Source organism: Trichomycterus rosablanca, chromosome 3 (genome assembly GCF_030014385.1).
Source record: "Trichomycterus rosablanca isolate fTriRos1 chromosome 3, fTriRos1.hap1, whole genome shotgun sequence".
In the NCBI taxonomy this organism is placed as follows: Eukaryota; Metazoa; Chordata; class Actinopteri; order Siluriformes; family Trichomycteridae; genus Trichomycterus; species Trichomycterus rosablanca.
Genome location: NC_085990.1, coordinates 15,709,392 through 15,734,747, shown reverse-complemented (window position 1 = coordinate 15,734,747; position 25,356 = coordinate 15,709,392). Strand labels below are relative to the sequence as shown.

Genomic DNA, 25,356 nt, shown 5'->3' with positions numbered 1-25,356 from the left:
AATTAATTGGAAGGAGTGTCACTGACTGTAATAACCACCGCCTGCTCAATAGAAATAAATTTGGATTATTGTTGTGCTGCCATTATAGAAATGCGTAATCATTTTATTTTGTTGAAGTATTAATTTATTCTGTCATTACCGGGGAATGAGAATTTCAATGAAATGATTTAATGTCAGCTCTGCATGTAATTGTGTGTGTGTGTGTGTGTGTGTTTCAGTAAGGATGCCAGGGGGTCGTATTCGTCTCTACTGTAAGGGAGCAGACACAGTGCTATTCGAAAGGCTTCACTCCTGCAACCACATGCTCATGAACATCACCTCAGACCACCTTAATGTAAGCATGTGTGTTTGTTGGTTGTTCGAATGTGAGATATTATAGCGGTGTTACATTCAATTAAGTTTTTCAAATTGGGCAGAGAAATTCAGTGGTATGAAAGTTAGGACAATACAGAAAAGGGGACAATTCAAACCAGATTAATTTAGGAACGAGGGAAGAGACAAAGAAGGTAAGATTGAGATGGTTTGTGCATGTGCCAAAGAGGTATGTGTTATATCCGGAGAAGGGTGTTGAGGATGGAGCCACCAGGCAGGAGGAGGAAAGGGAAGGCCAGAGAGGATGCACAAAGAGGACATGCAGGTGGTTAGTGTGACAAAGGAGGATGTTCAGGACAGGGAAAGAAGAAGATTGATCTGCTATGGCAACCCCTAATGGGAGCAGCTGAAAGAAGAAGATTAATTACTTATGCATAAGATGATATATACTAAACTCTTTTAACATTATTCAACATTATTTATTAATATTTTTTATTTCCCCAAGACCTATTTTTTTAACTTAAAGAAAACTTGGGCATCCCTTACTCACCGATTTCCTTAATCACATCAAAAGACAGTTAAAAACGGATTCTATTTTACCTACAGGTTACCTACATGTTCACAGAACACCCCAACCCCCCCACACACACACACACAAAAAGTTCATTTCAGACTGCTTACTGACTGTAACCAAATTGGAGGATTGAACGCAGCTGCCCAGGACTCTCATGCTCCATGGCACCCACACTACATGCTGCACCACTGTCCCAAACCAAGTACAGACTACAATGCTGTGTAATAAATTGCACTTGAATCAGAGCCACGGAGAACTCTGGATTTTAATTTAGTTAGAAGAACACTGCCATCTAGCGGGCATTATTTGGTAGTGTGAGGAATTTACTCCTATTGAATCTCTAATTCATTGAGAAACTTAGATTTGATGTGATCTATTTTTTTTTAATTATATTCAGGTATTTAAATAGGACACTACAATTTTTATTAAATATATACAGTGGATTTAGAAAGTCTTTGGCCCCATTGACTTTTTGCACAATTTGTTGTGTTGTGTATTTGATTTGGAATTGATATAATTGCCGTTTGATCAACCATCACCATAATGACTTGAGTAAAAATAAAAAATGAGGTTTTTTTTTATTTAATGAAATATAAAAAACTACAATTACTGGTTCATAAAAGTATTCAGATTCCTTATTTAATACTTTGTAGAACCTTGTAATTGGCAGTAATTACAAGTGCAGGTAATCATGTAAAGCATGTCTCTACAAGCCTTGCAAACTTTTGGGCAGTTTACAAATGTTCGAAGATGACAGAATCCAGGCTTTGACTGGACTATTCAACTGTCACTTTAAAGGAAGTTTTGTTTTTGTATTTGGTCCCATTTATTCATCCCTCAATTCTTATCAGTCTCCCAGCTGCCACCACCATGTTTCACTGTAGGGATGATATTAGCCAAATAATTTGCAATGCCTGTTCGCCAGATATAGTGCTTGCTGTTGTGCATACGGAGCTCAATTTTGATCTCATCACACTGGAGATGTTGCCACGCTGCTCATTCTGCATGCATCATGAGTCTTTTACATACTGTTTTGCAAACTGTAAAGGAGCTGTCGTGTGTTTTACTTAAAAATAGCTTCTGTCTTGCCATTACTTTATGCAATGCTGCAGAGATGGTTGTCCATTAAACGTACTTCAGGGTCTGCACTTTTAAAGGTTTTTTAGAGTGACTGTTGGGTTTTTTCTTTTTTATCTGACCGAGGCTCTCTTGCTCGGATGCTCAATTGTATCACTCTAAAAACATGCTTTCACTATGTCATTACGGGTAATTAAGTTCAGGTTAATGGGTAAAAAGGACAATTATATGTAATTAAAATCAAATTCAAAATACAGCCACAGACTGTATAACCTTCTGCCATCTGGGAAGAGATACAGAAACATATAAGCCAGGACCAGTCGACTCAAAAACAGTTTGTTTCCAACCTCAATTACTTTACTGAACACCACACTACACTGTTAATACCATCAACACCCTGGACTACACACTAGACCTATTATTTATTATTTATCATTTGCACTGTTAATATCATCAACACACTGTACTGTTATTATTATCTATCATTTGCACATGCACTTTACACAACTGTATATATGTATAGTTATAGTTATTTAGCAGCGTCTTTTTATAGTTATAGTTACAGTTGCATAGTTATTTATTATACATATTTTATTATTATCACTTCTGGTAGATGCTAACTGCATTTCATTGCCTTATACCTGTACTGAGCAATGACAATAAAGTTAAATCTATCTGTCTGTCTGTCTGTCTGTCTATCTATCTATCTATTTATCTACAATAATGTAGGTAAAAAAATCTAGGGGTTTGAATACTTTTTTAAACTCACTGTATGTTTGTACTGGTGTGTTGATAGGAGTATGCAGGAGACGGGTTACGCACTCTTGTGCTGGCTTATCGGGATCTGTCAGAAGAGCAGTGGGAGAAGTGGGCGGAACGTTACGATGGTGCTGACAAAGCTGCAGACTTCAGAGAGGATCGTCTGGCTGATGCATATGAGGAGATTGAGCAAGATATGACGGTAATGTAAAGTGCTGGGCAGACACAACGTGTAAAAAAGAGCATAAATAGTTTGACTGCACTCATCAGAATAAGCCACAAGCATTACAATATAAAGGCTAGTGAGCTCAGTCAGAGATTTTACTGGAAACCATTTTTAAGTCACTGCTGGTCCCAAGATTATCTTTACAAACAACTGTCCACTAGTACAAAGTTCACGGAACAGTGGTCTCTTTGCCGAGGTCAACCAGAAAACCCAAACTGACACTTAATACTGGAAGGATCAAGTGCATAGTTGGAATTCAAGAACCACCTAAAATGGCTTTGCGATTCATTGAAAGCCACTGAAACACAGGTGACCCTACCTACAGTCAAGCAAGCATTATGTCATTGAGCAAAGGCTGTCATGCAAAAAAGATGCCTTTGTTCTGTTAGCACCTTGAAGTTTAAATGAGGTTGTTTGGTCATTAAACCCCGTGTCTGCGTGGGTTTCCTCCGGGTACTTCGGTTTCCTCCGGGTACTTCGGTTTCCTCCCACAGTCCAAAGACATGCAAGTGAGGTGAATTGGAGACAATAAATTGTGCATGATTGTGTTCGATATAAACTTGTGAACTGATGAATCTTGTGTAATGAGTAACTACCGTTCCTGTCATGAATGTAACCAAAGTGTAAAACATGATGTTAAAATCCTAATAAACAAACAAACAATTGGTCATTAAATGATCAATTTAATCAGATTATTAATTATTATTATTATTATCATCATCATTTCTTTTCATAAAAATATTGAGTGAAAAATATATATATATTTCATGTTTTAATGTCAGCGATCAACTGTAAATGTATAAAAATGCTAACAAGGGAGTGTTTGTCCTATCATCACTTGGTAATCATATAATCATGGTAATCAACATCACCGCTTTATTCTGGTCAGGGTCATAGCAGGTCTGTTTTTCTCAGAATCACTGGGGGCAATGCAGTAACAAACCCAGGACAGGCAGCATATCCATCACATGGCTTCAGCCTCAGACTTTGCAAATCATGTTGGTTTAGGCACCCGACTGGCCAGTGTAATAGCACCTGATTTGCAGGTTGGGTTATTTTACAGTAATTTGGTTTGAGGTGGACTGGCCTATATTGAATTCTTCTTACTAGGGATGCAAATTTTGCCAGTTTCTTTAAACTGATAATTTAAAAGAAATGAATGCTTATTAAATGAGCCCCATCGAAATATGTGTTTGTATGTGTACATAGCTGATTAATCTTTTAATTTCCATTTTGTAGTTGTTGGGGGCCACAGCTATAGAGGATAAACTGCAGGAGGGTGTTGCTGCGACCATCGATCTTCTGTCTCTGGCTAATATTAAAATCTGGGTGTTAACTGGAGACAAGCAGGGTGAGAGGACACAGATAACTCACACAAATACAGCGGCATAATGTGATTGCTGAGGCACATTGAGCAGTAACAGACCTAAATAACATGCACATTAAAAGGTGCCAGAATAGTAATACCATATATTCATGTTCTCATTTCATTTTTACCTTCTGCTTTTTCCTGGTCAGGGTCAAGATGGGTCCGGTTTCACCATGTAACACATGCAGGAATACCCTGTACCGGGTGTTAATCTATCACATTGCTGCTGTTGGGCCCTTGAGCAAGGCCCTTAACCCTGAATTGCTCAGACTGTATACTGTAACTGTAATGTAGGTCGTTTTGGATAAAGGCGTCTGCTAAATGCCGAAAATGAAATGAAGGAAAATATCTAAATAATTCTGCTGTACATAAGGTTGGTGGTAGGTTGCTTGAGTGGCACAGCGGTAAAATGCTCTAGCCCACTGCCGCTGGGATCCATTGTTTGAATCTCTAGCCGTTCTAATGACCGGTTGGGCATTTACATACAGACATGATTGGCAGTGTCTGATGTTCCCGCAATGGATTGGCAGTGGTCATAAATTAAATGAAAAAAGGTTGCTGATTTTACTGTCATATATTAGTACATATTATATTATAATAAGTTTTAAATAAGCTGAGTGGGCGATAGCTGAGGCTCTGTGACAGATTACCGCCTTGCCCAGGGTATTTTTACTTTGCATCCAGTGTTTCATGGTGGAACTGAACCCACTGCGACCCTGACCAGGATAACCAGGTTGATGAAAATAAAATTATTATCATTATTAATAGTATTGTTATTGTTATGTGATATTATTTTGATATTTATTATAGACATTTGAATTGTCATCGTTTGGTTTTCTTACAGAGACAGCAGTAAATATTGGATATTCGTGTAAAATGCTGACTAACAGTATGACAGAGGTTTTCATTGTTAATGGACATACTGTTCAAAGTGTTCGAGGAGACCTCAGGTACATTTTTTAATCCATCTATTTATTCATCCACCAATGCTTCTATTGGTGTACTTGTCTAGTTTCTTGAATGGTCAATTCTGTCAATCACCCATGTAACTCACTCACATCTCTTTTGAGCAGGAGAGCTAGGGAGCGCATGATAGAGTCAGCCCACACTAGAGATAGCGAGAAGGAGGTGGAAACCAAAGATTTGGGTGCAGCCTGCTCTCTGGATAATGAATTTACTAGCAAAAATGGAGCTGATCAGAAGCCTAATCAGGAAAAAGGTGTCCACTCACATACTCCTACCTCAGCACTGGAGTCTGTTAGTGGAGAGTTTGCACTGGTTATCAGTGGACACAGTCTGGTGAGTGATTTTTTTTTCTCTGATTGGCTTTGTGAACAAGGCAGTATTGAGGTTTTTTTTTACTCTGAATGGAATACGCTCATACACTAGCCCACTATTGTTGGGGTTGAACTTTCAAGTTTAGGTCTGGGCAGTGTCACCGGCTTGACTGTGCACTCAATAGACAATTGAGACACCCCGGTTTCTCTGCATCTGATTTCTGTTGTGTGGACACACGGCCCAAACGGTAGAAGAATAAAGAGTAAGTGGTATGGTCCTCTGTATGTGCTAAGACTCTTTGTATAAATCCTGGTGTAAAGATGCAGCCAGAGGTCTTACACGTTAGAGAATGTGTGCGCTAGCCAACAAGGATGATTTTTTTATAAATTGAATGTGAATAAATCCAAAACTAAAACTAATACTCCAACAGGCCTACTTGAGATCATCGGTGTGGTGCAGATTACAGAATCTTACCCACCTGCCATAATAGCAGGGGGTGGCAAGAAGCATTAAGGTGCAGATGACTGACAGTGGCAGTTCCATTAATCAGGCAGTCTCTGCACTTCATCAGCCTTAATTTGCTGCAGCTGTATGTTGTGCGTGGGTTTCCGATACCTGCCGATAGTCTATGATTTTCTTTTCAGGTGACTCATGGGCTGCCACCAGAGGTGGCGTGACCGCTTCTTTATGAGCAGACCCCACAGATGTATTCATGTACCTTTTTCATTATTATGTATTCTGAGAATGGGGGTCGTCACACATCAGTGAGTCGAGTAGGTGGCGTGTTGGTAACTGCTTTCCTGTGCGGTCATGCTATTCGCTGAGGGCTTATCACTGATGCCCCTGTGATTTTTCTGACGTTTGTTGCCTGCAGTGCACACTTATGTCTTAGTGGGGCAAATGTCAGTTTTTTTGGGTGAGTGCATGGAGTGTAATGTTCCCTACTCTGAATAATGTGCTTGTCAATCTATAAGTATCTTTCAATTTATGCTTGTGGACTAATGCTTATGGACTTATTGTATACTGTTTGCTTTAAGCAGCTTTACTGTTTTGGTCATTTTAGCAGTGCTTCTCAGTAAAAAAGCTTACCATGGACCTGGCATTTTATGACGCATATAATTCACTACTCAATTCACTACGACTTTGGTATGGTGCTGGTGTGTTGCTCAACATACCAACAAACAGAAAAACAGAAACAGAGTTTCATTTGTTCTTTGATCATATGGGGATTCCCAGGTGTTCTAAATGCATTTTCTTCACATTTCTATCAACAGTCGCTTGGTTTTATTGTGTTGATGGTTTAGACGTTTTATTTTTTAATTACTGCTGACAGGTGAATAGCCATTTTTTTGCAATAAAACCATTAAAGTACATATTTTCATGTTTCGTTTCAGGCTCATGCCTTGGAGTCAGACATGGAGCAGGAGTTTTTGGAGACAGCGTGTGCTTGTAAGGCAGTGATTTGCTGTAGGGTCACTCCTCTACAAAAAGCCATGGTGGTTGAGCTTGTGAAAGGGCACAAGAAAGCCGTTACGCTTGCTATCGGAGACGGAGCTAATGACATCAGCATGATCAAAAGTAAGTTACAGAGAGGTGCAGTATACATGTGGCGGACATTCACACCAGGAGTCTGATACTTTTTTTAAGACTTTAAGAAAAATTTAAGACCTTCTAAAATGTAACTGGACTCAAAAGTGAGAGCATTGTACCTGCATTTGTGTCAGAAAAAACACCCGACCAACTAAGCAATACTAAACATTTGCACAATTATCAAGTTTACACTGATCAGCCATAACATTAAAACCACCTTGTTTCTACACTCACTGTCCATTTTATCAGCTCCACGTACCATATAGAAGCACTTTGTAGTTCTACAATTACTGACTGTAGTCTATCTATTTCTCTGCATGCTTTGTTACCCCCCTTTCATGCTGTTCTTCAATGGTCAGGACCACAGAGTAGGTATATTTGGGTGGTGGATCATTCTCAGCACTGCAGTGACACTGACATGGTGGTTGTGTGTTAGTGTGTGTTGTGCTGGTATGAGTGGATAAGACACAGCAGTGCTGATGGAGTTTTTAAACACCTTACTGTCCCTGCTGGACTGAGAATAGTCCACCAACCAAAAACATCCAGCCAACAGCGCCCGGTGGGGCGGAGATGACCAACTCAAACAGCAGCAGTAGATAAGCGATCGTCTCTGACTTTACATCTACAAGGTGGACCAACTAGGTAGGAGTGTCTAATAGAGTGGACAGTGAGTGGACACGGTATTTAAAAACTCCAGCAGCGCTGCTGTGTCTGATCCACTCATACCAGCACAACACACACTAACACACCACCACCATGTCAGTGTCACTGCAGTGCTGAGAATGATCCACCACCTAAATAATACCTGCTCTGTGGTGGTCCTGTGGGGGTCCTGACCATTGAAGAGCAGCATGAAAGGTGACTAACAAAGCATGCAGAGAAACATGCAGAGATGGACTACAGTCAGTAATTGTAGACTAATTGTAGAACTACAAAGTGCTTCTATATGGTAAGTGGAGCTGATAAAATGGACAGTGAGTGTAGAAACAAGGTGGTTTTAATGTTATTGCTGATCAGTGTATGTCTACATCTACAAACCCCATTTCCAAAAAGTTGTGACGTTTCTAAAAAAGTTTACTCGAACCTTTATTTAACAGACAAAATGACAAAGAAAATATGTTTTAAATGAAACCGCTAGGATGGTCACATTACTTAAATAATATAAATATAAATAATTATATTTTTTTAATGGTTTGGGAACTCATTGGTGATGGGCTAGCGTAATGGATTGCTGCACCACCTGAGCACATATATTAAATACACACTTTATATAATTACATGTAGTTTTTATATAAATTGGAAAAATAAACAGTCTGTCACTACAATATGTATTGAAAAGGCTATATGAATGAAATGATTCAAATAAAATGTAGAAGCCAATAAAAATACCTTTGTCATCTTGCTTTTAGCTTTACCTCCCAATATCATTTAAAATTAATTCGTAGAACAACCTTATTAATGGCTCCCCAGTGTCTTAAAGAGCCTTTTTCTGGAAGAGCTGTATTTTTTCTTAACACAGGAAGTGTATTAACCTTTTCCCCTTTCTATTTCTGTTTGTTTGGAGAAGGTTCTGAAAACAATGTCATATTTTCCATATTTGGTAGAACTGATGGTAGACCAGATATTACGTTTACCCCTTAAGTTATGTTGACCCAGCACAGATGATCTGTTTTATACTTCAAATACAACATCTAAATGCTTCAGAGGAATTTTATGCTTCTAAATGGCTTAATTGAGGTGTTGGAAGGAAGACTTTTGGGGGGGAGCAGGAAATCTCCTCTCTTTATCTTGCTGCAAGTCTTTCCTTTTCACTAAATGTAAATGGTCACTAGTGTAAATAATCTGACCTGCATTGTTAAATAGGCTTGAGATGCCTGACCCCTGCATCGTGATTCATTCATAGTTATAGGAAAGATAGGCGCCACTTGGCCAGGCTACTGCCATCAGACTGTTTATTGTTAGACAAAGGACATTAAGACTAGCGATGACCTTATGGATATTGTTGAGGAATTAAAGGAGCGTGGCCAGGAAAAACAACTCAGTTCTGACGGTTTGTGTCATAGTATCAAAGTTGTACTTGTCCTTTTCTAGGAAAAACAAAACTTTTTGGAATGTTTTGGGTAGTCATTTAGGACATATCTTTTTAAAGCATGTTTTTTTTTTTTTATTCTACTAGAACCTAAGTCAAGAGATATCAAATGCAGATCTGCTTACACACAATCAAATCTAAAATCATATAGTCATAATACAGGGAAAATGTATTAGGAACTTAGAACATGAAAATATGAGAACAGAGCTAATAATTAACAAGAAGGGCACTCATCAGTCTAATACTATAGCACAAAAACACGGAGAGTTTGAGTCTCAGAAGTTACGCCAGGCCTCAGCTGGCCTAACTGGCCATCTCTGAGGAAGTGCAGGTAAGAAAGAGTTTCTCCTTATTGCCACTGGAATGGCAACTTCTGCTGTCTGGCTGAGGCATCGATTCATGTACTGGAGGAGCACACAGAGCAAAACATGACTCTCCTTAGGTGGCACGGGTCCGCATGCAAAAAAACACACACTGCTTGCTTGTGTGCAAGAAACAGCAGCATAAGGTGGAGCTTTTGGGTGCAAGTCTTTGGGCCTCTATGACCAGCAAGTAAAAGAGAAATTGGAAAAGGAATTTGGAAATGAGGAAGTTAGGGGGGGAATGCAAAAATGTCACTTCAGCAACATAGTCGGGTCAAAACCAAAAGCTAACAAACCCACGTACTGTGTATTGCGTAGAAACCGAAGAGAGACTAAAACCAGATGTCATTAAGCACTAGCACTAAATTGTAATTCTTGATTTGAGTTTTGAGTGCTAAGTCTTCAGACTCCATTAGTGAAATACCACTACAATAAGATGCCTAGTTAACCTGCAATTACGACACTAATTCTTTGGCTGTTTTAAAACTGCGAGTTGCATCATGTTGCTTTTTTTGTTTGTTTGTTTGTTTATTAAGATTTTAACGTCATGTTTTACACTTTGGTTACATTCATGACAGGAGCGGTAGTTACTCATTACACAAGATTCATCAGTTCACAAGTTTATATCAAACACAGTCATGGACAATTTTGTATCTCCAATTCACCTCTTTTTATTGTTTCTTTTTATTATTATTCTGCTATGGGCAGACAAAATGTTTCCTTTTTTCATGTCACAATTTATATTGCTGCAGAGAAGGAGGGTGTGGAAGGCTCTGGTTTATGTGTCTTAACATCCCGTTTCTTATTTCTTAACAGGTTTCCTTTTTCACCCACGCTCATAAAGACAACCCCCCCCCCCCCCCCCCCCCCCCCCACACACACACACACACTTACTTATAAACCCCATTTCCAGTAAAGTTGGGACATTTTGTAAAATGCAAAATAACAAGAATCTGTTATTTGTTATTGTGTTTAACCTTTCTTTTTACTTACAAAAGTACATAGGACTGACTTTTAATGATTTGACTTGACCAACTTGATTGTATTGATTGTAACACATTTTGTGTAACATCATTTTATTAATTGAAAAGATCAAGTCAGTGCCAATATAATCCTTGTCACCTAATAATTTGATACAATTTATTGTTATTTTCCGGGACACATGGACTTTAACTGGGTTCTAGACACATCTTAAGGATAATTAAAGCAAACAGAGTGCACCTGATCACGTTTGTATTACAGTTTACAGTTTTTAATTTTTAATACATTGTAGAAAAACTCTGTACACTAACATAATGAGTGATAGAATAAATAGTGAAAATTACAATTATATCCATTTAAAATCAAATCCACAACACAAAAAAGTGTCCACAAAGTTAAGGGATTATTAATACTTTCTGATCCACTGTACATACATGCTGTATTAATGGTACTGGTGGTACTGGTTTATGAATTGTTAATTGTAATTTCTTTAAAACCACAACCCATCTAAACCTTGCTTTTTTTTCTTCCTTTACAGCCGCCCATATAGGAGTGGGCATCAGCGGGCAGGAGGGTATCCAAGCGGTTCTGGCATCCGACTATTCTTTCTCCCAGTTTCGCTTCTTACAGCGCCTCCTGCTGGTCCACGGCCGTTGGTCCTACCTGCGCATGTGCCGCTTCCTGTGCTACTTCTTTTACAAGAACTTTGCCTTCACCATGGTGCACTTCTGGTTTGGGTTCTTCTGCGGCTTTTCGGCACAGGTAGCTGTGGGCAGTGTATGAGTTGGAAATATGTAGTGGCTTTAGTAGACAACTCTCAGGGCTGGATGTACTAAGCTTTTTGCTTCTCATTTTTATGCATGATTTGGTTGTTTTTAAGAGAAAACAGGTGTACGAGCCTAAAGGTGCAGTTTACGTGACATGTATGTGGCAGGATGCAAAGTACGCCTCTTCTCCTTAGTCATATACAAACAAGGAAGGATTGTACAAAAGCCTTATTTTCTTTTTGCTCAACAGTATCCAAGCAGTCCAATTTTGTGCTTAATTTCTTCAGACTCAGACATGTTGCTAGAAGCGGTTGCCAGGTTTCAGTTTTCATTGTACCTCAGCTTGTACATCAGATTTATTATTTATTAAAAGCTGAATTAGCAGTCATGCACCCTATTGTGCTGCATTTTGTAAAGCCTTTGTAGCTTATATAGGGTAACCTTAATTAAACAGGCATTTAGTGGATTAACATAAGGAGCAGCAAAAGGAGTGCAGTTTTGATATTTCTGACATTACCAAAAACAGAAAAAGCAGTCGGCCATGAGAATGAAGAAAATGTATATTGATTAAAATTAGGGCTGTCAAACGATTAAATTTTTTAATCGCGATTAATCTCAGAATTTCATATAGTTAATCGCGATTAATCGCATTAAAAAAAATCTGTGTAAATGTTATAGAAAACAAGGATTTTTATGTGAAATGTTACAATTAAAATGGTGAACACATTTTATGCTAAATGTACTGATGTTAAAAACTGCTGGGACAAGAGAAAACTGTAAGGGAGTTTTATTCCCTCACATACTAGGCAGTAAATGTCAGATTGTAGTTTAGAATTTCTCCATCAGCAAACATTGTAGATCAGCGGTGCTTCAGGTGGGATAAGGCGTAGTTATTGTAACAGACTTTTCTGTGGTTGTATTGTGACAATGGTTTGATGGCCGTTTCTACACGAAGTGAGTGTGTTTTGACCCTTTGGGGCTTCCATAGTGCATGGACTAACGTGCTTGACTCAGCTTTCCGGTATTTGGTACCTTAACAGAATAAGTTAATAAAAGTGTTCTGCTCCCGACAACTTGTGAATATAGCGTGTATTTATTTCTTTATAAGTGCATCACTACAACGCTCGGTTACATTATGTTAACAAACCGCAAATGAAAAACGGTGGCAAGTCCGACATTAAAACGTTTGTTTTAACATAATGTTAACATAATGTAACCGAGCGTTGTAGTTCTACCAGTCAAGTCTCAACATGAACTAGAATTTGCGTTAACGGCACTATTATTTTTAATCGCGTTAAATTGAAATCGCGTTAATGCGTTATTATCGCGTTAACTTCGACAGCCCTAATTAAAATAAATAAAATTCTTTTGGTTCAATTCTTTTTGAACGTGCCTAGGTGCTCGGGTGGCTCAGTGGTCTATTATGCTAGCCCACAACCGCTGAGATCCAAGTTTGAATACCAGCAGTGTCATAGAAAGACCAGGTGTAAGATTAATTGCTGGGCCACTCAAGGACTTTTGGAAACTTTCTAAATGCACTACAGCTGTACCTGTCATTGACTTCTGGAACAAGAAAAATGTCAACATTGGGCAGTTAGAATTTTATACTATTGGACAGGGAGGTAATTCACTGGTATGATAATGTAATATTAAATGGGAACTGGCCCATTCTGTAGCATTCTGTTGAAATCACTTGAAGTACAGTAGGATAGAAGGTCTGTGCTTTGCACCAGTGAAAATGTGCATTCCTAACCTGTTTTGTCTCTCTTTTTTTAGACAGTGTATGACCAATACTTCATCACTTTATATAACATTGTGTACACATCATTACCTGTCTTGGCCATGGGCATTTTTGACCAGGTATTCACACAAAATGCTAATAAAATATTTTAGGAAGTGATTAATCTAGCTGTAATCTCTCATGCTGGCCCTTTTTTTCTCTGTTTTGTACGCAGGACGTTCCTGAGCAGCATAGTCTGGAATACCCAAAGCTCTACGAGCCAGGTCAGCTGAACTTGCTCTTCAATAAACGCGAGTTCTTCATTTGTATCACCCAGGGCATCTACACTTCATTGGTTCTGTTCTTCGTGCCATATGGAGTCCTCTCACAGGCCACACAAAGCAACGGTGTCCCACTTGCAGATTATCAGACTTTCGCTGTTACTACAGCCACAGCACTCGTCATTGTTGTCAGCGTCCAGGTCAGTTTACAGACAGATAGCTGCTCAAACTTGACATTTCACATACATTATACAGCCAAAAGTATGTGGACACTTGATTACAACTTTGTTGTACTTGAGAAGAGAAGGCACTAGGATGCCTGTAAGACGATCTGCATCAATATACAGACGTTGAAAGACTTGCTTGTAATGTCCTGCGACCAGATACCACAGGACTCATTCAGATGTGTTGTGTTCATAGCCCCTTGCGTCATTCCATTCCACAAATTCCCTAAGCAGTGCCATTGTATTTTTGGCTAAACACTTTACTGGTTAACATTTACCTAAGGATAACTTATCTGGCTAACATTATGCCAAGTTCACACTACACGACTTTCCAAGTCATGGCGAGTGCTCGGCGAGCCGCTTGGATCGAGTTGTTGAGCAGTTCACACATAGGTGTTGAGCAGTTCACACAGCGATCGAGAGCCGAGTTTCGATCGCCGAGCGAACGCCGAGTTGCTCCCGAGCCGGCAAATCTTGCGCCGACCAGTCGCTGAGTGACAATCAGGTCAAAAATCGTGTAGTGTGAACTAGGCATTGGCTATGTAACAGTTAGCAAGCCAAATTTGTTTTCTGGCAGATTTTGCAGTGTTTATGGACATTCACTGGTTACCTTCACATTGCTGGTAATTTTCAGCGAAGGTTAATAAAACATTAGTTTAATAGACATTGACATAAGTAAACTCCAACATAATCCTGCTTGTACCATTTGCTGCGTTCAGATAATGTCCCTTCTGTCTTATTTACTGTAAAATTGCTTGTGGATGCAGCCTGAGTACTCAGCACTAAGGATTGGTGTGAAGCCACCACTAAAGACATTCTTAATAACAATTAGTTTGTCCAGTCTGTTTTATTCAGAAGGATATGCTTCTAAATTCTGTGTTGTATCTATTCCTTATTGATAAGTACACAGATTGATTGATAGTAACAGAGGTGAAGGTGAAGTCTGATGCTCTGCCCTGTCCAGGTTGAGATGTTTAATACTGAATACATAATCTAAACAGTCTATTATGCTAGCCCACCAATGATGGGATCCAAGATCAAATCTTAGGGGTGTTATCAACCAGGTGTCTACACAGACACGATTGGCTGTGTCTGATGGGTGGCCGAAGCTTTGCTTAGGACTTTCGCCCCGTCCAGATAATTTATGCCTGCACCCAGTGTTTCTTGGTGGGAACTGGCCCATTGCAAGCCTGATGAAATTAAAAATGATAGTTTAAGAAGATTAGTATGTTGGCTAATTAGCTGGAAGAATTGGATGTAAGCAAAACAAGTGGTTACGTATGTATACGTCAGCCCAATAAGATGTTTAGCCAGCATTTCATCCATATAAAAGACACCCAGCCTAAATTCATCCATGGTGTAGAAGGAGAACAATTAGGAAAATAGCTTTCCAAAGCTTTTAGGGTGGATCAGGCCTCAGTGTCTATGGTAACATGACATTAGTTCTCCGTTTGTAACTGTTGGTTTTATATGTGTGTGTGCGCATGTGTGCAGATATCACTAGACACAGGGTACTGGACTGCTGTTAACCATTTCTTTGTGTGGGGTTCTCTGGGTGCTTTCTTCACTATCCTCTTCACCATGCACTCCAGCATCCTGTTCAACATCTTCCCCAAGCAGTTTCACTTCCTGGGTAAGGCAGCACTACTCATTCACCCTATCCAGATGGCAGTTAGAATCACCACTGTGCATCAGGTTTAAAAAAAATTAACTGGAAACTAAATTTCCATTTGGTAAACATGTAAGTAATCTTATGCAACGTGTGTGTGTGTGTGTGTTTCTCCACAGGAAGTGCCCAGAACACATTAGCTCAGCCCGTGGTGTGGTTGACTATTGCTTTAGCGACAGTAATATGCATCGTTCCTGTGCTGGCCTTTCGCTTCCTCAAAGTGAGCCTTAAGCCACAGCTGTCAGATACTGTGAGTCAAAACATGTCAGTTAAACGTAGTGTACAGCAGCATATATACATAACAGTTGCTTACGGTCAAATGTCAAGTTGCAGTTCTCACACACATTAGCTAAAATTAATATTCATTTAGTACTGTTTTAAATTTTGCAATGACATTTTGCTTTTTGGCCTGGCCTTCAAAACTTCTCTGTTTTTATATAAACCGGACTGGTTTGACTATAGCCACTAAACAATGCAGGAAACAGTTTACTGCCAATGCCGGGAACAAAACCAAAACTGTCCCTCATGCTGCGGGTTAATTTGTTTCAGGAAGCCAAATATAATCCCAAAACCATTTAGTAAAAGAGAGAGTTTCGTCCCCACCTTATCAAAGACACCATTGTTCCATGTACTAAAGCAATAAGCCACGAGAGGCCGTGCATTACTGTTATGATTTTAGCACGGGGATGACGTTTTTGGCACGACGCGAAGCGGAGTGCCTAAAACTTCTTTCCCCGTGCTAAAACATAAAATATAATATCAACATAAAATATAATAAATACAACAATGTTTAATTCATAAATGTATTTATCGTGTATAAACGTACAATAAAACATTCTTCCGCGACGCAAAATAGTTCGATTAAAAGTGTTGCTAGGCAACATGAGGGCGAAAATAGCATTAATTTTTTCTTTTCAGTGGCGTATTAATATGGAATGATGTGAGGTGGTCATAGGTGTGCGTTTATCGGGGATTTTACAACGGCTTCGAATGCGGCTCAGCCAATCAGATTTTAGGACCGGAACTATCTGTTTTATAATTTGTAATAGATGGAGTCAAACTAACCCTGTGTGTATAAGCACAGAGGAGTCAAAAGGCTACAATTAGTCATAATCAATGACAGAAAAATAGAAAACCATGCCGCAAATTTAAATAACACTAAGGGTCTGTTCGAAAACTTAGTGAGCTGCCTTGCTGTCTGCTTACATAGGCAGCTGCATAAGTAGAGAGTATTCTAATAAGTAAATTACTAAGCTAACACAGTTAGCCTCATGCCATTCAAACCAATGGGATGAGGTGGCACAACATGCTAGCATGTGTACCGAAAACGGTTACATTTGCTGACAAGCCCGAATTTGCAAATAAATGACACTTGTGTATCAATGATATTTTATTTACGTTTAAAAAAATAACTTATTTATAATTTTACATTTGTAATTTTTTTGTGAGAAATGTTGTGCCGCACTGAATGCTGGGATTGCCTTCACCGCTAAGGCAGCATCGAATGCTCCTTCGTCAAAATACAGTTCAAATTTAAGATACCTTACTAGGCAGCATTTTAAGGTATCTAAGAATCTGAACAGCCTTCTTCTTGGGAGCAGGAGTAGGATGGCATAAAATGCTGTCTATGTAGAGAGTTTTCAAACACGCCCTAAGGAAACTGTCTACACAGTTTCTTTTTTTTTTTTTAATGCATTTTCTCCCCCTTTATCACTTCCAATTGCCGAATTGCATCATGCTTCCTCTCTGCCTATGCGGATCCCTGCTCTGACCGAGGAGATCGAAGCTAACCCACGCCCCCTCCGACACGTGGGCAGCAAGCCGCATGCATCTTATCACCCACATTGACGAGTGTTGTGCCACCTAGCGTTGTGTACAGAGAGACGCATCCTAGCCTGGTTTCAGTGTGTGTTTTTTACCGCTGCGCCACTTGAGCGGCCACAAAGTTGATATTCTGAATTGATTCATGGCCTAACCCAAAAAGCTGGTTTATCAAGTGTGCTTGTATTAGCTTTTAATAAAAATTTGTATGAGCATTTAATGAATTAGATATAGAGTATTTTGTATGTCTTTCTGGATGCTCAATCAGCTTTTCTTAAATGCATCTTTGATTAATAAGGGCCATTACTTTGGTGTTTAAGAATGATTCATGTATGTATTTGTTTAAAAGCTGGTGTACACTTGTAAATAATTGAATATATGATTTAGATTTCAATTTTTCCGCGTTTTCCTCCTTCAAGGTGCGCTACACTCAGCTTGTTCGACAAAAGAAGTGGAAGCCTGGCGGAAACACACTGAGTGCTGGCAAAGTTGGAGGCGCTGGAGCCGGAACTTTGGGGCACTCTAGGCATGGCGGTTCTCGACGCTCAGGTTATGCTTTTGCACACCAAGAAGGCTTTGGAGAGCTGATTACATCAGGCAAAAACATGCGCCTGAGCTCGCTCGGTCTCGCCACTTTCGCCTCCCGTCACAGCACCAGCTGGATCGATACCCTGCGCAAGAAAAAAGTGTCAGCAACTGCAAGTGCTCAAAACACCCCTTCTGAACAAACAAATGTGGACCCTGTCCTTAGCAACAGTGTCAGCAATGTTCAGTTCTGCTTGGAAACTGTTGCGCAAGAGGAGATGGAGGCTACAGTCTAGTAGCACAGGTAAACACTTTGCTTGAATGTCATATGTACAGGAAATTAAATTTAAAAACTAAATAAAAACTAATGAGTGAACATAATGAGTAGTAAGGTCACATGAGATAAAACACAGTTCTTCCAAAAAGACTTTGTAAAGGTCATACACTGATCAGCCATAACATTAAAACCACCTCCTTGTTTCTACACTCACTGTCCAGTTTATCAGCTCCACTTACCATACAGAAGCACTTTGTAGTTCTACAATTACTGACTGTAGTCCATCTGTTTCTCTGCATGCTTTGTTAGCCCCCTTTTATGCTGTTCTTCAATGGTCAGGGCCACCACAGAGTAGGTATTATTTAGGTGGTGGATCATTCTCAGCACTGCAGTGACACTGACATGGTGGTGTGTTAGTGTGTGTTGTGCAATTGAGGTGAATTGGAGATGCAAAATTGTCCATGACTGTGTTTGATATAACTTTGTGAAGTGATGAATCTTGTGTAATGAGTAACTACCATTCCTGTCATGAATGTAAACAAAGAGTGTAAAATATGACGTTAAAATCTTAATAAACAAACACTCACTTAAAAAACAAAACACTTAAAACACTGTGCCTTGGTTTTATAGTGCTTTTTATGATGACTTACAAACTCAGGAGCTGTTGAAGACATTTAGCCCCATTTAAAGGCATTAATGAAAAAGAATTAAAAATCCCCAGAGATTTTCACCTCACAAAAGAAGTAAATAGCAGGATGCATCTGCTTAAGGGCCATTCCTGCTCTTTATTTTGTGGTTCACCGTTCATCACCTTTACATGCACTCTGTGTTTTGTAGGAAGCACTGTATGGCTGGCAGGGAACAGGACCACGGAGCAGTGGTGCCAGCAACTCGACTCGGCTCCGTGCTTTGGGGGAAAAACCCACACAGCGTGAACTGTTTGTGGACTCCTGTCCTCGATTGTCTTACTGATCTTTCGTCTAACCGAGGACAAGCCTGGTGATGACAATCTGATACATGCGATTAGAGACTAATGTCCAAAACATACAAAGTCACTGTGAAAGCACTGCACCGGATACACTTCACAAACACACATAGTATTTTTCTGCCTATGTTGGGCTGTGAGCCAGTTCATCTTGACAGCCATAAGGACTGTGTGAAAAGGAGGGAAATTGGTTGCAAGGTTTAGCAGGTTCCACGTTTTCTGTTAGGACAAGAAGTTACGTTTTTTTGCTATTCAGTTTAACTTAGAAAATAGGTCTTTAGTGCAGAGAAATGTAAGGATTGGATGTAAGGATCCTCTGTATGGTGGACAAGTCCTGTTGGCATGTTTAAGCAAAACACTCCAATTGGGTCATTTAATACTTAGTGGTATGTAATAGTAAATCAGCAAATCCCTGAATTTCTGTCAGTCCTGGTCCCACAGAACCTTACCAGTTCCTTCATTATAACAACTTTATTCATTTTGCAGTCATATACCAGTCCCACTCATGCTGGGCTGTCACCAAAACACACATATGAATTGCAGGGCTTACAGAGCTGTTTAAAACAGCTGGGTGATGGTGGTGATAGTGGCGGTGTTGCCCCCTTGATAATGCTATGGACATGAGTATGAAAGCTAGTATGCTTTATAAATAGGTCTTTGTTTTTTATAAATTGCAAGTGATTTCTATGACCCTGCTATACTTGTACATAAGATGAAAAAAAGTATGTGGACAGTCCTCCTAATTATTGAAGTCAGATCTTGTGCATAAAGTGAGGTTTGAGGTCTATAAATGCATGGTTTGACAGGTTGAGCGTGGAAGAGCCATAAAATGAACCCTATTGAACACCCCACTTTTGGGATGACGTATGTCAGCTGGACGCCAGACCTTCTTGTCCAACATAATTGCTTGACCCGACAATTTTTTTTTCAACTGAATTGGCACAATTACTACAAAAAGTCACCTGAATGTTGTGGAAGACCATTTCAGAAGAGTGGCAGCTGTTGTGGCTGCAAAAGACTGTGGTTTTGGAATGTGATGTCCCACATATCTTTAGCTATACAGAGTTAGGTCTTATATGTACTATTAAATAATATGGTAAACTGTTGAAGCACAGTATAGCCTTTACTTCATAACGATGGAAATGGTGCATCTGTACAGCCTATTAATGGGCAACCAATATATGGGAATGAGATGATTAAGTAAAAGACACACTTGCACAGTAGGCTGGCAAATACATGTAGAATTTATCACAGCTGCTCTGTCAAACGGTTACATATATTTGCTTAGGACATTTTTGTCACCTTTAAACCTTTAGGATTTCTGCAACTGTCTTTCCATGACTAATTGGAAAACATGCTTCAGTTCAATGTGGGTGTTTGAACGAACACTTACAACGTCTGCTGGGTTTAAAATATATATACAGATACTTAGACTATTGTTCTGGTTGAGTAGAAGTTTTTATATTTACAGTTATTTATGCTGTACTTCAGGTGGTGATTTCTTTGCCCATAGAGGTGTTTTCAACACATCCATTAAAACAAACCACCAGCATTACCATGCAAAAGTCTCTTAAACCCTGTACAGATCTAAGAAAAAAATTCAAAGCAATTTAAGCTGTCAGTTAGGTTTTACATAACCATGTATGCAGTGCACTATAGAAGCCTTTGCTTTAAAATTCTGGACACCTACCTTTTGGTCAGATATTACTAAAATGTATTTTATTATTGTTTTTATTTATTTGTGGATAAATAAGTTTGAGTCTGCCCCCTACCTTTCTTTTAGCCTGCTACCCCTGAGACCCTTTCCTTGTTGCCATCGGCTATATGGGCATGTTTACAGACTTGATTGGCTGTGTCTTAAGTGGTTAAAGGGTGGCCAAATTCTTGCGATGGCTTGGTGCCTTTTCCAGTGTATTCCTGGCCTGAAATTAATAATGGAAATTATTTATTATTTATTTTTATATTAAAAATGTTTTACCTTTTCTCTGAATTTAGTCATATCCTATTATCTGGTTATATTTCTCCTCCATTCCTGCAGACCCCTCCCTACCTTGGTTATATTAGGATGTTATAGGGAAAAGTAATTTTTCATTTCATTTTAATTTGATCAACAACCTTATCCCGGTCAGGGTTGCAGCAGACCCAGTTCCACAAGGAAACACTGGGCACTGGGCAGAAATACCAAGGACAGGTCACCAATCCATCTCAGGACTTCGGCCATCCACCCATTATACATAGCCAGTCATGTCTGTGTAGACGCCCAGCTGGCTGATAGCACCATTGAGATTGAAACCCACATTTCATTTTTGCAGTGGTGGGCTAGTGTAATAGACTGCTGCACCACCTCTTTTGTCGAACAAGCTGAGTGTAGCGCAAATTAAAAGAGATTAAATAATGCTGGTTGTCAGTGTATTGGAATCAACCTGACTAATCCTGTTCATGTGTTTACAGAAAAGTCACCAGCTACAGTCATACATAATCAGTAACTAGAAATAGGAGCCCATGCCATTTCTAGTTATAAAATGATGACATTATAAAATGTTCTACATCATCAAATTAATAATCAAAATTTATAATAATCAGATATTTTACATGTATGTATTTCTGACCCAGCAGATAGGGATTCTTTTTTTTCTTCTTTGTTTTTGGGTTAAAATCCTAAGAAATTCCTTTTGTTTTTGATGCAATACTGAATACTTGACATACCAAAGAGAAAAGAAGCCACTCTTTGCACATATAAACCCATTTGTACTCCACAGAAGGATGACTTGTTCCTTTTAACTACAGACGACCCGAGTGAGTGTGGACTGACCTCAGAACTTTTTTGTTCATGTGCACACTATAGTTCTCAATGAGAACGCGAGTGGGAAAAAAAACGTCTTGCTCTGCTTTCTAGTTTCTAGTTTTACACCATATTGGTGCTCTAGGACTCTTGTGCTGGACTGATGGGGTCATGCCCTTAGAGCCCAAATGCTTCTTTGGATCCTACTAGACGAATATCTGAAGTGTAAAATGATCAAATGGCTTTCATCTCGTACCTACCTGACAAGTCATTCTAAAACTGAAAGTGGCCTTAGATGCAGTATGTGTGCTGGAACCAATAAAGCTGTTGTATGTGCAGGTAAATACATGGCCACATGTGATTCATGACATAAGCTCACATTTCCTGAACTGTCATAACTGTTTTTTTTTATTTGAGTTGGCGAGTGAAGACTCCAATTGCAATAAGAGCGTTCTATTGTCTATTGCAATAAGAGCATTTGGTGAGAGAAATCCGGGTGTTATTTTTGTGAACCAGTATCTGTTCAGATCTGTAGATGACTGAAATCTTGACTTGTTGGGCAAATATGAATAAACTTACATACTTATGACAAATAATCATGCACTTTTGTATATTTTATGTAAAACAGATAATAATGACTGTTTGCTTTTAATGTTGTATTATAGCAGTGCCTTAAAAAAGACTTCACCCTCAACTGTTTTACTGCCCAACAATAATATGCTGTCAAAACAACTCTGACCCACTGAGACATGGACTCCACTAAGCCTCCCCCTGCCGGAGACAGTAGGATATGATTTTGTAAACATGCCAGGCAGCTGATCTTCACAGCAAGTGGGCCCGTTACAAGTTCCTACTAAAACTAATACAAATAAGGACCATTCCCCAAAAATGTTGGGAAGCAATAGTTCTCGCAATTACGTGTTCAATGCAGCAGATCTGATCAGCATAAAGACCTGAGTACATTTAATAAGGGCCAAATAATTATGGACAGAAGACAAAGTCAAAGTATCTCATAAACAGCATGGGGTACTTACAGACAGTGATTATCAACAGACACTGGTCTGAGGGCTGCCAAAGGGTTACATAACCGACACAGCATACAGAACCCTTCTGTGTCTGGGGCTGCCTAGTCGCCTAGGCACCTGCTACGACCTTTACCAGTATAAAGCTGTTAATGAAAATGAAATAAAAGTAAATGGACAAACTGACTGTTACATTTGACAGGGGGACAGCACGGTGGCTAAACCCAGTCAAAGTGCCTATTTTAACTACTGTTCACTGTTGAGGCCACACAGGACATTGAGGCAATGGAAGAAGGTCAAAATCCTTTTTTTGTCCAAGACCATGTGGATGACCGGGCATGTATATGTTGTTTACCTGAGGAAGAAATGGCACCAGGATGCCTGTAGGATGATCCACCTTGCAACATGCATAAGTTGAAGGACCTGCTGGTATTGTCCTGGTACCAGATACCACAGGACTCTTTTAGATGTGTTGTGGAGTCCATATTTCAGTGGGTCAGGGCAGTTTCAGGTGACTGGTCTTGGGGCTGATTGGTGAATATCTTGTTTTTGTTGTCTTATTTTAACATTTATTCAGGCTCAGAAAAAGATGAAAACCCTAATATTATATCACAGACCTCCAGGGGTCCCAGGACCTTTATTTAAAAACAATTGTTACAGACAACAGGTATGAATGTTCATGTTAATTTGGATTTGGCTTTTACTCTACATAACATCCTTTAGTTTGTAATAGGTTGTAATGGTATGGGTTTTTATAAGAAATAATAAAGAAAATCTTTATCTTTGTTAAAAATTAAGGATAAATTGTTAACATTAAGTAAGAAATCATCTACCCTATTTAGTAATTGTTTATGCCAGTTCTATCAAATGTTTGTTTGTTTGTTTGTTTATTAGGATTTTAACGTCATGTTTTTTTACACTTTGGTTACATATATGACAAGAACGGTAGTTACGCATTACACAAGATTCATTAGTTCACAAGGTTATATCGAACACACCCATGGACAATTTTGTATCTCCAATTCACCTCACTTGCAAACTCCACAAAGAAAGGACCCGGACCGCCCCACCTGGGAATCGAACCCAGGACCTTCTTGCTGTGAGGCGACAGTGCTACCCACTTAGCCACCGTGCCGTCCCCCTGTCAAATGTAACAGTCAGTTTGTCCATTTACTTTTATTTCATTTTTATTAACAGCTTTATACTGGTAAAGGTCGTAGCAGGTCCAATTTCATTAGGAAACCCTGGGTGCAAGGCAAGTATGCCCACCTACATCCCTCGCTTTTCACCAGCCAGTCATGTTTAGCATAATACACTGCTACACCACCCAAACGGCCAGCCAGTTTGAATCGAGTTAATTTGGCTTATTTCTATTTACAAAACAGATTTTAAAAAAGGATGGTTGGAGAGTTGGAAAGCAGTGGTGTGTAGCAGCTTTGAGATCTCAGAATTATAAGAGAAATGTTTTATCTAATTATTATGTTTTTACAACCACTGGTCAAGGTTGCAGTGTGTCCGGTTTACCTGGAATCGATGGGTGCAATGCACTGACACCCCACCCCCCTTACCCCAAGACATAGCTACTGTGGTACCTTAAAACTCAATGTCAATTGGTTCTGGCAGTGGCGTTGAGTTTTAAAGGCGTTGAGTTTCAAGGTATTTTTTCCCATAAGGATGTATGGGAAACCTGTTAATGCGTTAATGTCTCGTGAAACTGCATATATTTTAGGCTAATGTAAAACAATGGGGTTGTTTTTAATACTTATACACTGAAAATAACACACATATAATATAAAAAAAACACTGAAATGCAATTGAAAAACAGTTAAACACAACAAAACCTGCACTTAACTTATTGTTTCTTTATGCTTCTTAATCGTGGAGATGCCTGATCTTGGAATACCGTATTCCGTTCAGTAAAGGCACTAGCATAACGGTGCATGAAGCGTAATGTGACATTGTACAAAAACGAGCAAGGAATTTCATTAGTGTAGAGAACTTATGAGCAGTAATAATTAAGAGAAGTTTAGTGTTCCTGTTCTTTTAATACAGTACGTTAAGTCAAGTTAAGCTTTTTTTTTTTTTTTAAATGATAAGCGTTTTAGACTCTTGGAAAAGCTGATTCTCACAATTTCTCAGAACCCCGAGCTGTAACACAAAATTAAAAGTGAAATGGGGAAAATCCAGATAAACACAGATACATGTGGAAACTTTCAGGGTAATTTGACAGTCCACACAAATGCAGATTCATCTCATGTGGAAAAAAAACTGAAAACGTTGAGTTCCCCGACGAAGGGTGTTGAGTTTCAGAGATTTTGAGTTTAGGGCACGTTGAGTTACAAGGTACCACTGTAATCATGTTTCTATGTATACACCTGACCAACTGACAGTACCACCGGGATTCTTACTGGGTCTTCAGATCTAATAACACATTGTTTTTTTGTTTTTTTTTGTTTTTTTCAGGGCCACGTCGGCCTTCCCATCCAGCTTCCTGCCCCTGCACTGCCTATTTGTCTTGCTCTATAAGTAAATGTAGTTACGCAAGACCGAAATTTGTCAAACACTAAGCACGAGAGTCAGTAAGAGAGAGAGAGAGTAAAAGGGGGAAGAGCAAAAGCTTTGGAAAAAAAACAACTGCCGTTCCCCACAACCTCATTTTAAGAACT

The 25,356-nt window shown here is 39.2% G+C and overlaps 1 protein-coding gene across 1 annotated transcript in view; it reads left to right on the top strand.

Annotated features, from left to right (window-relative positions):
• Window positions 1-22,264, top strand: part of atp8b2 (ATPase phospholipid transporting 8B2) — a 52,567-nt gene extending 30,303 nt beyond the window's left edge. The window contains exons 17-29 of the mRNA XM_062992780.1: window positions 219-334; window positions 2,760-2,924; window positions 4,188-4,299; window positions 5,162-5,267; window positions 5,391-5,616; window positions 6,990-7,173; window positions 11,156-11,379; window positions 13,161-13,244; window positions 13,340-13,585; window positions 15,104-15,242; window positions 15,398-15,528; window positions 17,519-17,928; window positions 18,739-22,264. Coding sequence (XP_062848850.1) covers window positions 219-334; window positions 2,760-2,924; window positions 4,188-4,299; window positions 5,162-5,267; window positions 5,391-5,616; window positions 6,990-7,173; window positions 11,156-11,379; window positions 13,161-13,244; window positions 13,340-13,585; window positions 15,104-15,242; window positions 15,398-15,528; window positions 17,519-17,920 — 2,135 coding nt within the window. The 3' untranslated portion in view covers window positions 17,921-17,928; window positions 18,739-22,264. The remainder of the gene's footprint in view (window positions 1-218; window positions 335-2,759; window positions 2,925-4,187; window positions 4,300-5,161; window positions 5,268-5,390; window positions 5,617-6,989; window positions 7,174-11,155; window positions 11,380-13,160; window positions 13,245-13,339; window positions 13,586-15,103; window positions 15,243-15,397; window positions 15,529-17,518; window positions 17,929-18,738) is intronic.
• The last annotated feature ends 3,092 nt before the right edge of the window (window positions 22,265-25,356 follow it).